The sequence below is a fragment of the Tinamus guttatus genome, unplaced genomic scaffold (genome assembly GCF_059628265.1).
Source record: "Tinamus guttatus ecotype Peru unplaced genomic scaffold, ASM5962826v1 Tinamus_guttatus_pri_ptg001209l, whole genome shotgun sequence".
NCBI lineage: Eukaryota > Metazoa > Chordata > Aves > Tinamiformes > Tinamidae > Tinamus > Tinamus guttatus.
The window spans coordinates 1-14,297 of NW_028289743.1; the positions used below are offsets into that span (position 1 = coordinate 1).

Sequence of the window (14,297 nt, forward strand, 5' to 3'; positions counted from 1 at the left end):
CCAGACTCCCCCAGAGCCCCCTGGGAGCCCCAAAATCGCCCGGATTCGCCCCAAAAGGTGCCACCCCCCCCCGGACCCCCCAAGAGCCCCAAAACCGCCTGGATTTGCCCCAAAACCCCCTCACCGGCGGGGGGGGGCCGCGTCGCTTTGCCCCGGAGGATGTCGATGACCTGGGGGGGATTTTGGGGTGAAACGGGGGGATTTTGGGGCTCTGGGGGGTCCTCCCCATATAGAGCCCCCCCCCCCTTTACAGGGCTCCCCCTTTTAGGGACCCCCTATGGGGATCCCTATAGGGACCCCCATAGGGATGCCCCTATAGAGGCTCACCCATAGAGACCCCTATAGAGACCCCTATAGAGACCCACCCCATGGAGGCCCCCCTATAGAGGCCCCTATAAAGATACCTTATAGAGATCCCTATAGAAACCCTGTATAGAGACCCCTATAGAGACCCCCCCCCATAGAAATGCCTATAGAGGCGCCCCTATAGAGACCCACCCCATGGAGAACCCCCATAGATACCCCTATAGATACCCCCTATCGTTGTGCCCGTTCTTCGCTCCCCTATGGCTCCCTATAGATCTATAGGTACCTGGCGGTTCTCGGCCACGCTCGGGGCCGCGTCGTCGTGCCCGTTCTTCGCTCCCCTATGGCTCCCTATAGATCTATAGGTACCTGGCGGTTCTCGGCCACGCTCGGGGCCGCGTCGTCGTGCCCGTTCTTCGCTCCCTATGGCTCCCTATAGATCTATAGGTACCTGGCGGTTCTCGGCCACGCTCGGGGCCGCGTCGTCGTGCCCGTTCTTCGCTCCCCTATGGCTCCCTATAGATCTATAGGTACCTGGCGGTTCTTGGCCACGCTCGGGGCCGCGTCGTCGTGCCCGTTCTTCGCTCCCCTATGGCTCCCTATAGATCTATAGGTACCTGGCGGTTCTTGGCCACGCTCGGGGCCGCGTCGTCGTGCCCGTTCTTCGCTCCCCTATGGCTCCCTATAGATCTATAGGTACCTGGCGGTTCTTGGCCACGCTCGGGGCCGTGTCGTCGTGCCCGTTCTTCGCTCCCCTATGGCTCCCTATAGATCTATAGGTACCTGGCGGTTCTTGGCCACGCTCGGGGCCGCGTCGTCGTGCCCGTTCTTCGCTCCCCTATGGCTCCCTATAGATCTATAGGTACCTGGCGGTTCTTGGCCACGCTCAGCGCCGTGTCGTTGTGCCCGTTCTTCACTGCCCTATGGCTCCCTATAGATCTATAGGTACCTGGCGGTTCTCGGCCACGCTCGGGCCGCGTCGTCGTGCCCGTTCTTCACTCCCCTATGGCTCCCTATAGATCTATAGGTACCTGGCGGTTCTCGGCCACGCTCGGGGCCGCGTCGTCGTGCCCGTTCTTCGCTCCCCTATGGCTCCCTATAGATCTATAGGTACCTGGCGGTTCTTGGCCACGCTCAGCGCCGTGTCGTTGTGCCCGTTCTTGACGCCGCAGTCGGCTCCGCTCCGGACCAGCAGCCGGAGCAGCGGGAGGAGCCCCCGGCCCGCGGCCGCGTGGAGGGGGGTGCAGCCCGCGTAGGACTGCGCGTTGACGCGCGCCGCCGCGCTATAGGGGAGAAAATGGGTCAAAACGGTGCGAAAATGGTGCAAAATGGTGTGAAATGGTGCAAAATGGTGTAAAATGGTGCAGAATGGTGTGAAATGGTGTAAAATGGTGTAAAATGGTGCAAAATGGTGCAAAATGGTGCAAAATGGTGTGAAAGGGTGCAAAATGGTGCAAAATGGTGTGAAATAGTGCAAAACGGTGCCAAGTGGTGCAAAAGGGTGCAAAATGGTGCAAAATGGTGCAAAATTGTGTGAAATGGTGTGAAATGGTGCAAAATGGTGCAAAATGGTGTGAAATGGTGTAAAATGGTGCGAAATGGTGCAAAATGGTGCAGAATGGTGCAAAATGGTGGAAAATGGTGTGAAATGGTGCAAAACGGTGTGAAATGGTGCGAAATGGTGTAAAATGGTGCAAAATGGTGCGAAATGGTGTGAAATGGTGCGAAATGGTGCGAAATGGTGCGAAATGGTGTGAAATGGTGTGAAATGGTGTAAAATGGTGCGAAATGGTGTGAAATGGTGCAAAATGGTGCAAAATGGTATGAAATGGCGCGAAATGGTGCAAAACGGCGGGAAATGGTGCAAAAGGGTGCAAAAGGGTGTGAAATGGTGCAAAATGGTGTGAAATGGTGTGAAATGGTGTAAAATGGTGTAAAATGGTGCAAAATGGTGCAAAATGGTGTGAAAGGGTGCAAAATGGTGCAAAATGGTGTGAAATAGTGCAAAACGGTGCCAAGTGGTGCAAAAGGGTGCGAAATGGTGCAAAATGGTGCAAAATGGTGTGAAATGGTGTAAAATGGTGCAAAATGGTGCAAAATGGTGCAAAATGGTGCAGAATGGTGCGAAATGGTGCAAAATGGTGCAAAACGGTGCAAAAGTGTTTGAAATGGTGCAAAATGGTGCAAAACGGTGCCAAGTGGTGCAAAAGGGTGCAAAAAGGCGCAAAATGGTGCAAAAAGGCGCAAAATGGTGCAAAAAGGCGGGAAATGGTGCAAAAGGGTGCAAAATGGTGCGAAATGGTGTGAAACGGTGCAAAATGGTGCAAAATGGTGCAAAATGGTGCGAAAGGGTGCAAAATGGTGCGAAATGGAGAAGTGGTGCAATATGGTGCAAAATGGTGTGAAATGGTGCAAAAGACCAGGAAATGGTGCAAAATGGTGGAAAATGGTGTGAAATGGTGCAAAACGGTGTGAAACAGTGTGAAATGGTGCAAAATAGTGCAGAATGGTGCAGAATGCTGCATAATGGTGTGAAAATCACCGCGTTTGCCCCCATTTGGCCCCGCTCAGCCCCATTGGTCCCGCTCGGCCCCATTGGCCCCCCTTGGCCCCGCTCAGCCCCATTGGTCCCGCTCGGCCCCCCTTGGCCCAGTTCAGCCCAGTTTGGCCCTGTTTGGCCCCGCTCAGCCCCATTGGCCCCGCTCAGCCCCATTGGCCCCCCTTGGCCCGGTTCGGCCCAGTTTGGCCCAGTTCGGCCCCCTTGGCCCGGTTCGGCCCAGTTTGGCCCTGTTTGGCCCCGCTCAGCCCCATTGGCCCCGCTCAGCCCCATTGGCCCCCCTTGGCCCGGTTCGGCCCAGTTTGGCCCAGTTCGGCCCCCCTTGGCCCGGTTCGGCCCCGCTCGGCCCTGTTTGGCCCCGCTCAGCCCCATTGGCCCCCCTTGGCCCCGCTCAGCCCCATTGGCCCCGCTCAGCCCCATTGGCCCCCCTTGGCCCGGTTCGGCCCGGTTCGGCCCACCTGGATGAGCAGCTGGGCCATGTCCAGGCTGCCCCGTTCCACCGCGTGCAGCAGGGGGGAGCGGCCGCTCTTGATGTCCTGGGGGGGGGGGCGGGGGGGTCAGGGACCCCTATAGACCCCTATGGGCCCCTATAGACCCCTATAGACCCCCGTGATCACCTATGGACCCCCATGATCCCCTATAGACCCCTATGATCCCCTAGAGATCCCTATGATCCCCTGTGGACCCCTGTGGTCCCCTATAGACCCCCATGATCCCCTATAGACCCCTATGATCCCCTGTAGACGCCTGCAATCCCCTATAGACCCCCATGATCCCCTATAGACCCCCATGATCCCCTATAGCCCCCATAGTCCCCATGATCCCCTATAGACCCCCCACGATCCCCTAGAGACCCCATAGTCCCCATGACCCCTATAGATCACCATGATCCCCTATAGACACCTGTGATCCCCTATAAACCCCCATGATCCGCTATAGACCCCTGTAATCCCCTATAGACCCCCGTGATCCCCTATAAACCCCCATGATCCCCTATAGCCCCCATAGTCCCCATGATCCCCTATAGACCCCCGTGATCCCCTATAAACCCCCATGATCCCCTATAGCCCCCATAGTCCCCATGATTCCCCTATAGACCCCCATGATCCCCTAGAGACCCCATAGTCCCCATGATCCCCTATAGACCCCATGATCCCCTATAGACCCCGTGATCCCCTATAGACCCCTATGATCCCCTATAGACGCCTGTGATCCCCTATAGACCCTCCTCTCATTTTGCCCCCTCCCCAGTTTTGGGGACCCCCCCCGTTTCCCCTCTCCATTTTTGGGGACCCCCCTCGGTTTTCACCCCCCCATTTTTGGGGACCCCCTCCCCATTTTTGGGGATCCCCCCTGTTCCCCCCCCCATTTTTGGCCCCCCCCCGTTCTCACTCCCCCATTTTTGCCCCCCCTCCCAGTTTTGCCCCCCCCCCATTTTTGGGGACCCCCCCATTTTTGGGGCCCCCCTCCCCGTTTCCCCCCCCATTTTTGGGGACCCCCCCATTTTTGGGGATCCCCCCCGTTTCCCCCCTCCATTTTTGGGGACCCCCCCGTTTCCCCCCCCATTTTTGGGGACCCCCCCATTTTTGGGGACCCCCCCTTGTCCCCCCCCTCACCGCGGCGTCCACGTCGGCTCCGGCCTCCAGCAGCAGCAGAGCCGCCTCGCGGGCCCCGGCGCCCACGGCCACGTGCAGGGGGGTCAGCCCTGAAAATGGGAGGGGGGGAATTAGGGGAGACCCCCCCACTGCACCCCAATGTATCCCCAATGCACCCCAATGCACCCCAATGCACCCCCATTGCACCCCCATTGTGCCCATTGTGCCCACGGCCACGTGCAGGGGGGTCAGCCCTGAAATGGGGGGGGCGGTTAGGGGGGACCCCCCCATTGCACCCCAATGCACCCCCATTGCACCCCAATGCAACCCCATTGCACCCCAATGTATCCCCATTGCACCCCAATGCACCCCAATGTATCCCCAATGTATCCCCAATGCACCCTAATGCACCCCAATGCACCCCCATTGCGCCCACGGCCACGTGCAGGGGGGTCAGCCCTGAAACGGGGGGGGCGGTTAGGGGGGACCCCCCCACTGCACCCCAATGCACCCCAATGCACCCACATACACCCCAATGCACCCCAATGTATCCCCATTGCACCCCCCATTGCACCCCATTGCACCCACGGCCACGTGCAGGGGGGTCAGCCCTGAAAATGGGAGGGGGGGAAATTTGGGGGACCCCCCCATTGCACCCCACTGCACCCCAATGCACCCCAATGTATCCCCAATGCACCCCATTGCACCCCAATGTATCCCCATTGCACCCCAATGCACCCCCATTGCGCCCACGGCCACGTGCAGGGGGGTCAGACCTGGGGGGGGCGGAGATTAGGGGGGACCCCCCCATTGCACCCCAATGTATCCCCATTGCACCCCAATGCACCCCAATGCACCGCAATGTATCCCCAATGGACCCCCATTGCATCCATTGCACCCCATTGCACCCCCCAATGCACCCCAATGTATCCCCATTGCACCCCAATGCACCCCAATGTATCCCCATTGCACCCCCATTGCACCCACAGCCACGTGCAGGGGGGTCAGCCCTGGGGGGGGCGGAGATTAGGGGGGACCCCCCCACTGCACCCCAATGTATCCCCATTGCACCCCAATGCACCGCAATGTATCCCCAATGGACCCCCATTGCATCCATTGCACCCCATTGCACCCCCCAATGCACCCCCCACCCATTGCACCCCATTGCAAACCCATTGCACCCCCTAATGCACCCCACACCCATTGCACCCCAATGCAAACCCATTGCAACCCCATTGCAAACCCATTGCAACCCCATTGCAAACCCCATTGCACCACCCAACCCATTGCACCCCAATGCAACCCCATTGCAACCCCATTGCAACACCAAACCCATTGCACCCCATTGCCCCCCCAAATGCCCCCCCCGCGCACCCTCGTAGTTTCGTGCGTCCAGGTCCATGGCGGGGGCCGCGCGGGGGGCGCCCAGCAGGGCCCGCAGGCACCCCCCACCCATTGCACCCCATTGCACCCCCCAATGCACCCTGCACCCATTGCACCTCATTGCAACCCCATTGCACCCCCCCACCCATTGCACCCTATTGCAAACCCCATTGCAACACCCCACCCATTGCACCCCATTGCAAACTGCATTGCAACCCCATTGCACCACCCAACCCATTGCACCCCAATGCAACCCCATTGCAACCCCATTGCAACCCCATTGCACCACCCAACCCATTGCACCCCAATGCAAACCCATTGCAACCCCATTGCACCACCCAACCCATTGCACCCCAATGCAACCCCATTGCAACCCCATTGCAACCCCATTGCACCACCCAACCCATTGCACCCCAATGCAAACCCATTGCAACCCCATTGCAACCCCATTGCACCACCCAACCCATTGCACCCCAATGCAAACCCATTGCAACCCCATTGCACCACCCAACCCATTGCACCCCAATGCAAACCCATTGCAAACCCCATTGCACCCCCCCACCATTGCAACCCCATTGCACCCCATTGCACCCCCAAAATGCAACCCCCCCGCGCACCCTCGTAGTTGCGCGCGTCCAGGTCCAAGGCGGGGGCCGCGCGGGGGGCGCCCAGCAGGGCCCGCAGGCACCCCGCACCCATTGCACCCCATTGCACCCCATTGCACCCCCGAATGCACCCCACACCCATTGCACCCCATTGCAAACCCATTGCAACACCCAACCCATTGCACCCCAATGCAAACCCATTGCAACCCCATTGCACCACCCAACCCATTGCACCCCAATGCAAACCCATTGCACCCCATTGCAAACCCATTGCACCCCCTAATGCACCCCACACCCATTGCACCCTATTGCAAACCCCATTGCAACCCAATGCAACCCCATTGCAAACCCCATTGCACCCCTCCATCCATTGCAACCCCATTGCACCTCATTGCAACACCCAACCCATTGCACCCCATTGCAAACCCCATTGCAACACCCAACCCATTGCACCCTATTTCTAAGCACCCCCTGCACCCAATGCAACCCCCACCCATTGCAAACCCCATTGCCCCCCCAAACGCCCCCCCCGCGCACCCTCGTAGTTGCGCGCGTCCAGGTCCATGGCGGGGGCCGCGCGGGGGGCGCCCAGCAGGGCCCGCAGGCAGCGCCCGCTCTCCTGCTCGCTGGCCAGGTGGGCGCCCGTGCGGCCCAGCCGGTCGGGGGCCATCGGGGAGGCCCCGTGGGCCACCAGGAGCTGCACGAGCGCCGGCTGCGCCGTGATCACCGCCAGGTGCAGCGGCGTCTGCGGGGGACGTATAGAATCCATAGGGGGCGTGTGGGGTGCATGGGGTGCATGGGGTGCATGCAAGGTGCATGGGGTGTGTGCATGGTGCATTGGGTGCATGGAGTGCATGCATGGTGCATGGGATGCATTGGGTGCATGCATGGTGCATGGGGTGCACACAAGGTGCATGGGGTGCATACATAGTGCATTGGTGCTGCAATCACCGCCAGGTGCAGCGGCGTCTGCGGGGGATGTATAGAATCCATAGGGGGCGTGCATGGTGCATGGGGTGCGTGCATGGTGCATTGGGTGCATGAGGTGCATGCAAGGTGCATGGGCACTGTGATCACCGCCAGGTGCAGCGGCGTCTGCGGGGGACGTATGGAATCCATAGGGGGCGTGTAGGGTGCATGGGGTGCGTGCATGGTGCATTGGGTGCATGGGGTGCATGCATGGTGCATGGGTGCTGCAATCACCGCCAGGTGCAGCGGCGTCTGCGGGGGACGTATAGAATCCATAGGGGGCGTGCAGGGTGCATGGGGTGCATGCATGGTGCATGGGATGCATTGGGTGCGTGCAAGGTGCATGGGGTGCATGGGGTTGCATTGGGTGCATGCAAAGTGCATGGGGTGCATGGGGTGCACACAAGGTGCATTGGGTGCGTGCATGGTGCATGGGGTGCATGCAAGGTGCATGGGCACTGTGATCACCGCCAGGTGCAGTGGCGTCTGCGGGGGACGTATAGAATCTATAGGGGGTGTATAGGGTGCATGGGGTGCATGCAAAGTGCATTGGGTGCATGCAAGGTGCACAGGGTGCACTGGCTGCACGCAATGTCCCCCCATGTCCCCAACGTCCCCCAATGTCCCCATGTCCCCCCATGCCCCCCGTGTCCCCAATGTCCCAATGTCCTCAATGTCCCCCGTGTCCCCAGTGTCCCCACCTGGCGCAGCCGGTTGTAGACGTCCAGGTGACGCCGGCCCTGCAGGAACAGCCCCACGAGGCGCCGGGCGGCCCCCAGGTTGCCCTGGGCCACCGCGATGTGCAGAGCCCTGGGGACAACGGGGGACGTTGGGGACATTGGGGACATGAGGGGACACTGGGGACATTGGGGACATTGGGGACAACGGGGACATGGGGGACATTTGGGACATTGGGGACATGAGGGGACACGGGGGACATTTGGGACATTGGGGACATGGGGGACATTTGGGACATTGGGGACATGAGGGGACACTGGGGACATTGGGGACACCGGGGACATGGGGGACATTGGGGACACTGGGGACATGGGGACATTGGGGTCACCGGGGACATTGGGGACATTGGGGACATCGGGGACATCGGGGACATGGGGGGACATTGGGGGGACATTGGGGACATTGGGGACACCGGGGACATGGGGGACATTTGGGACATTGGGGACATGAGGGGACACTGGGGACATTGGGGGACATTGGGGACACTGGGGACATGGAGACATTGGGGGGACATTGGGGACATTGGGGACATCGGGGAGGTTGTGGAGATGGGGGACATGCTGGGGACATGGGGGACATTGGGGGGACACTAGGGACATGTTGGGGACAAGGGGGGACATTGGGGACATGCTGGGGACATGGGGGACATTGGGGGGACACTAGGGACATGTTGGGGACACGGGGGGACATTGGGGACACACGGGAGGTTGTGGAGATGGGGGACACGCTGGGGACATGCTGGGGACAAGGGGGGGACATTGGGGACATGCTGGGGACAAGGGGGGACGTGGCAGCGTGCAAAAGCTTGTGGGGACATCGGGGACATGTTGGGGACGTTAGGGAATACTAGGGACACGGGGGACATTGGGGACACTGGGGGCATGGGGGAGATTGGGGACATGTTGGGGACACTGGGGACATGGGGGACATTAGGGGGGACACTGGGGACATTGGGGACCTGGGGGGACACTGGGGACATGGGGGACATTAGGGGGGACACTGGGGACATTGGGGACCTGGGGGGACATGTTGGGGATATTGGGGGGGCACTGGGGACATTGGGGACCTTAGAGGACACTGAGGACATGGGGGGACATTGGGGACACTGGGACATCGGCGGGGGCGGGAGGGGACCCGGGGGACCCATTGGGGACAATGGGGACGCTCCTGGCCCCGCCCCCTTGCGACGAGGCCCCGCCCCTGTCCGGGGAGGGGGGAGGAACCCGCTCCCCTCCCCCCGCGGCCGCCTCTTCCAGTAAAGGGGCGGGGCCGGCGGCGCTGACGTCAGAGCGACGTCACGGCGGGGCGGGGCTGGCGGGGGTCGGGGATTCCCCTGCCCGGGGCGGGGGGGGGAGGGGGGGTTCCCACGGCGGGGGGAGGGGAATGGGGGGGCCCCGGGGAGGGGGGAGCAAATGGGGGGGTCGGGGGGGGACATGGGGGTCCCCAAGGGGGGGAGGGGGACAAGGGGGGGGCCCAAGGGGGGGGACATGGGGGGGTCCCCAAAGGGGGGGTCCCCAATGAGGGGGTCCCCAAGGGGGGGTCATGCGGGGGTCCCAAAGGGGGGGTCCCTTAAGGGGGGGTCCCCAAGGGGGGGTCACATGGGGGAGAGGGGTCCCTATGGGGGGGGGGGAGGTCCCAGGGTGTCCCCAATGGAGGGGGGTCCCGGGGGGGGGTCCCCAAGGGGGGTGTCCCCACGGGCGGGGGGTCTCAGGGGGGTGTCCCCAAGGAGGGATGTCCCCAAGGGGGGTGTCCCGGGGGGGGAGGGTGTCCCCAATGGGGGGGTGTCCCTGGGGGTGTCCCCGATGGGGCGGGGGGTGTCCGGGGGGGGTCACAGGGGGATGTCCCCAAGGGGGGTGTCCCCAAGGGGGGTGTCCCGGAGGGGGTGTCCCCACGAGGGGGGGTCACAGGGGGGTGTCCCTGGGGGGGGGATGTCCCCAAGGTGGTGTCCCGGGGGGGGGGGGTCCCTGGGGGTGTCCCCAAGGGCGGGGGTGTCCCGGGGGGGGGTCACAGGGGGATGTCCCCAATGGGGGGTTGTTCCTTGGGGGTGTCCTGGGGGGGATGTCCCCAAGGGGTGTCCCGGGGGGGGTGTCCCCAATGGGGGGGGGGTGTCCCGGGAGGGGGGGTCACAGGGGGTGTCCCCAGGGGGGAGCTTGTCCCCAAGGGGAGATGTCCCCAAGGGGGGGGTTGTCCCCAATGGGGGGGGGATGTCCCCAATGGGGGGGGGGGTCACAGAGGAATGTCCCCAAGGGGGTGTCCCGGGGGGGGGTTGTCCCCAATGGGGGGGGCTGTCCCCAAGGGGGGGGGTGTCCCCAATGGGGGGTGTCCCCAAGGGGGGTCCCCAAGGGGGGTGTCCTGGGGGGTGTCCCGGGGGGGGGGACGTCCCCAAGGGGGGGTTGTCCCCAATGGGGGGGATGTCCCCACGGCGGGGTTGTCCCCAAGGGGAGATGTCCCCAATGGGGGGGGTGTCCCACGGGGGGGGGTCACAGGGGGTGTCCCGGGGGGGGATGTCCCCAATGGGGGGGGGTTGTCCCCAAGGGGGATGTCCCCACAGGGGGGGGTTTGTTCCCAATGGGGGGGGTGTCCCCACGGGGGGGGTTGTCCCCAAGGGGGGGGATGTCCCAAGGGGGGGGATGTCCCCACGGGGGGGGGTGTCCCCAATGGGGGGGTTCACGCGGGGTTGTCCCCAAGGGGGGTATCCCCACAGGGGGGGGTGTCCCCACGGGGGGGTTGTCCCCAAGGGGGGGGGGTGTCCCGAAGGGGGGGGGTTGTCCCAAAGGGGGGGGATGTCCCCAATGGGGGATGTCCCCAATGGGGGGGGTGTCCCCACGGGGGGGTGTCCCCACGGGGGGGTTGTCCCAAGGGGGGGGATGTCCCCAATGGGGGGGGATGTCCCCAATGGGGGGGGTGTCCCCACGGGGGGGTTGTCCCCAAGGGGGGGTTGTCCCCCAATGGGGGGGGATGTCCCCAAGGGGGTTGTCCCCACGGGGGGGTTGTCCCCACGGGGGGGGTCACAGGGGGTTGTCCCCAATGGGGGGGGATGTCCCCAGGGGGGGGTGTCCCCAATGGGGGGGTGTCCCCGGGGGGGGGTGTCACCACGGGGGGATGTCCCCACGGGGGTTGTCCCCACGGGGGGTCACTCACGTGTCCCCATCCTCGTCCTGCCCCGTGGCCGCCGCGATGTCGGCCGCCAGCTGGGGGGGAGGGGGCAGCGCGGGGGGGGGCGGGGGGGGCCCCCAGCAGCCCTGGGGGGAGGGGCGGGGGGGGCGTCACCACGAGACCCCGCCCCCAACCCCCCCCCCCCCAAAAAAAAGGGCCCCGGCGTCCGAGCTCCCCCCCCCATTTGACCTCGAAGGGCCCCGGCGTCCGGGGGGGGCGGGGGGAGGCGGGGGGGGCGGGGCCTGTTGGGGCTTCCGGACGCCGGGGCCCCTGCGGGGGGGGGAGGGGAGGGCCCGTGGGTGCAGCGGGGGGGGGAGGGACCCGGGGGGGGGCGATGGGGGGGGTCCCATGGGTGCAATGGGGGGTGCAAAGGGGGGGTCCCATAGGTGCAATGGGGGGTCTTGGGGGGGTCCCATAGGTGCAATGGGGGGGTCTTGGGGGGGTCCTATAGGTGCAATAGGGGGTGCAAAGGGGGGGGGGTCCCATAGGTGCAATGGGGGGTGCAAAAGGGGGGGTCCTATGGGTGCAATGGGGGGTCTTGGGGGGGGTCCCATAGGTGCAATGGGGGGTGCAAAGGGGGGGGGTCCCATAGGTGCAATGGGGGGTGCAAAGGGGGGGGGGGTCCCATGGGTGCAATGGGGGGGTCTTGGGGGGGGGGTCCCATAGGTGCAATGGGGGGTGCAAAGGGGGGGGTCCCATAGGTGCAATGGGGGGGTCTTGGGGGGGGTCCCATGGGTGCAATGGGGGGGGTCTTGGGGGGGGGTCCCATAGGTGCAATGGGGGGTCTTGGGGGGGTCCCATGGGTGCAATGGGGGGGTCTTGGGGGGGGGGTCCTATGGGTACAATGGGGGGGTGCAAAGGGGGGGGTCCCATGGGTGCAATGGGGGGTCTTGGGGGGGGGTCCCATGGGTGCAATAGGGGGTGCAAAGGGGGGGGTCCCATAGGTGCAACGGGGGGCCCCATGGGGGGGGGTTGCAATGGGGGGGTCCCGCGGGGGTCCCATAGGTGCAACGGGGGGGGCCCATAGGTCCCATGGGTGCAATAGGGGGTGCAATGGGGGGGTCCCATAGATGCAATGGGGGTCTTGGGGGGGGTCCCATGGGTGCAATAGGGGGTGCAAAGGGGGGGGTCCCATAGGTGCAATGGGGGGTGCAAAGGGGGGGTCCCATGGGTGCAATGGGGGGGTCTTGGGGGGGGGTCCCATAGGTGCAATGGGGGGGTCTTGGGGGGGGTCCCATGGGTGCAATAGGGGGTGCAAAAGGGGGGGTCCCATAGGTGCAATGGGGGGGGTCCCTGGGGGGGGTCCCATGGGTACAAGGGGGGGAGTCCCATGGGGGGGGGTCCTTAGGGGGGGTCCCATGGGTGCAATGGGGGGGTCCCTGGGGGGGTCCCCCGGGGGGGGGTCTCTCACCTGGGTAAAACGTCACCGCCGCGGGGGGGGGCGGGTCTCGGGGGTCCCAGCGCGGGGGGGGGCCGCGGGCGGGGGGGGGAGGGGGGGCGGCCTTGCCCGGGGGGGGGCCCGCGCCCCCCCCCTCCCCCCCCCACGGCCGAGCGGCGCTTGCGCAGCGGGAGCGACGCCTCGGGGGGGCGCGGGGGGGGGCGCCACGTCCGCAGGTCCACGGGGAGCTCGTCCGCCATGACGGCCCCCCCCGGGGACCCCCCCGGGACCCCCCCGGACGCCGGGGCCCCTTCCCGGACGCCGGGGCCCCCCTGGAGCCTTCGGGTCCCTCCCGAGACCCCCCGGAGCTTTCGGGGTCTTCCCGGAGCCTTCGGGTCCCTCCCGGACGCCGGGGCCCCTTCCTGGACCCTCGGGGTCTTCCTGGAGCTTCGGGGTCTTCCCGGGTCTCTCCCGGACGCCGGGGCCCCCCCCGGGACCCTCCGGAGCCTTCAGGGACCTTCCCGGACGCCGGGGCCCCTTCCCGGACGCCGGGGCCCCCCCGGAGCCTTCGGGTCCCTCCCGGGACCCCCCGGAGTCTTCGGGTCCCTCTCGGACGCCGGGGGCCCCTTCCCGGACCCCCGGGGTCTTCCTGGAGCTTCGGGGCCCCTTCCCGGAGCTTCGGGATCCTCCCGGCTCCTTCCCGGACGCCGGGGCCCCTTCCCGGAGCTTCGGGTCCCTCCCGGACGCCGGGGCCCCCCCCCGGGCCCTTGGGGTCCCTCCCGGACGCCGGGGCCCCTTCCCGGCGGCTCCCGGGTCCCCTCGGAGCTCCCGGTCCCTCCCGGTCCCTCCCGGTCCCTCCGGACGCCGGGGCCCCCCCCGCCCCCCCCCGCTGGCAGGAAGCGCCCGGGACTTCCCCGCGGCCGCCCGGGACTTTTCGGGGGGGGGGGGGGGGCGGGAGGGGGCCCGTAGGCTCCGCCCCCGGGGGGCCGTAAGCTCCGCCCCCTGGGAGGGGCCCCGGCGTCCGGGAGCTCCTGCCCCCCCCCCCGGGAGCGGGGAACCCCCCCCATTAAGGGGCGGGGCCGGGGGGGAGGGGGGGGGAGGGTGTCCCCGCTCGCCCCCCCCCCTCGGCCATAGGGACCCCCCCTCTATAGGGACCCCCGGTCTATAGGGTCCCTGGCCATGGGGACCCCCCCCGCCATAGGGACCCCCCATCTATAGGGACCCCCCCATCTATAGGGTCCCCCGGCCATAGGAACCCCCCTCTATAGGGACCCCCGGTCTATAGGGTCCCCTGGCCATGGGGACCCCTCCCACCATAGGGACCCCCCATCTATAGGAACCCCTCATCTATAGGGACCCCTCATCTATAGGGTGCCCCCATCTATAGGAACCCCAATCTGTAGGGACCCCTCATCCATAGGGACCCCCCATCTATAGGGTCCCCCCATCTATAGGAACCCTGCATCTATAGGGTCCCCCGGCCATAGGAACCCCCACCAATAGGGAGCCCGGTCTATAGGGGTCCCCCATCTATAGGGTCCCCCTGGCCACAGGGACCCCCCCTCTATAGGGACCCCCCCTCTATAGGGACCCCCCAGTCTAGAGGGACT

At 65.1% G+C, this 14,297-nt stretch overlaps 1 protein-coding gene across 1 annotated transcript; it reads right to left on the reverse strand.

Moving 5' to 3' along the window:
* Nucleotides 1–124: 124 nt before the first annotated feature.
* Nucleotides 125–12,947, reverse strand: LOC148590615 (B-cell lymphoma 3 protein-like; the record flags this gene model as incomplete). Its single annotated transcript, XM_088538824.1, has 8 exons — nt 12,855–12,947; nt 11,295–11,380; nt 8,117–8,225; nt 6,984–7,191; nt 4,480–4,568; nt 3,317–3,399; nt 1,421–1,583; nt 125–170 (listed from the first exon to the last, which is right to left on the reverse strand). Coding segments are annotated over exons 1-8 (877 nt in total), but the record flags the coding sequence as incomplete, so codon positions are not given.
* Between the last annotated feature and the right edge of the window lie 1,350 nt (nt 12,948–14,297).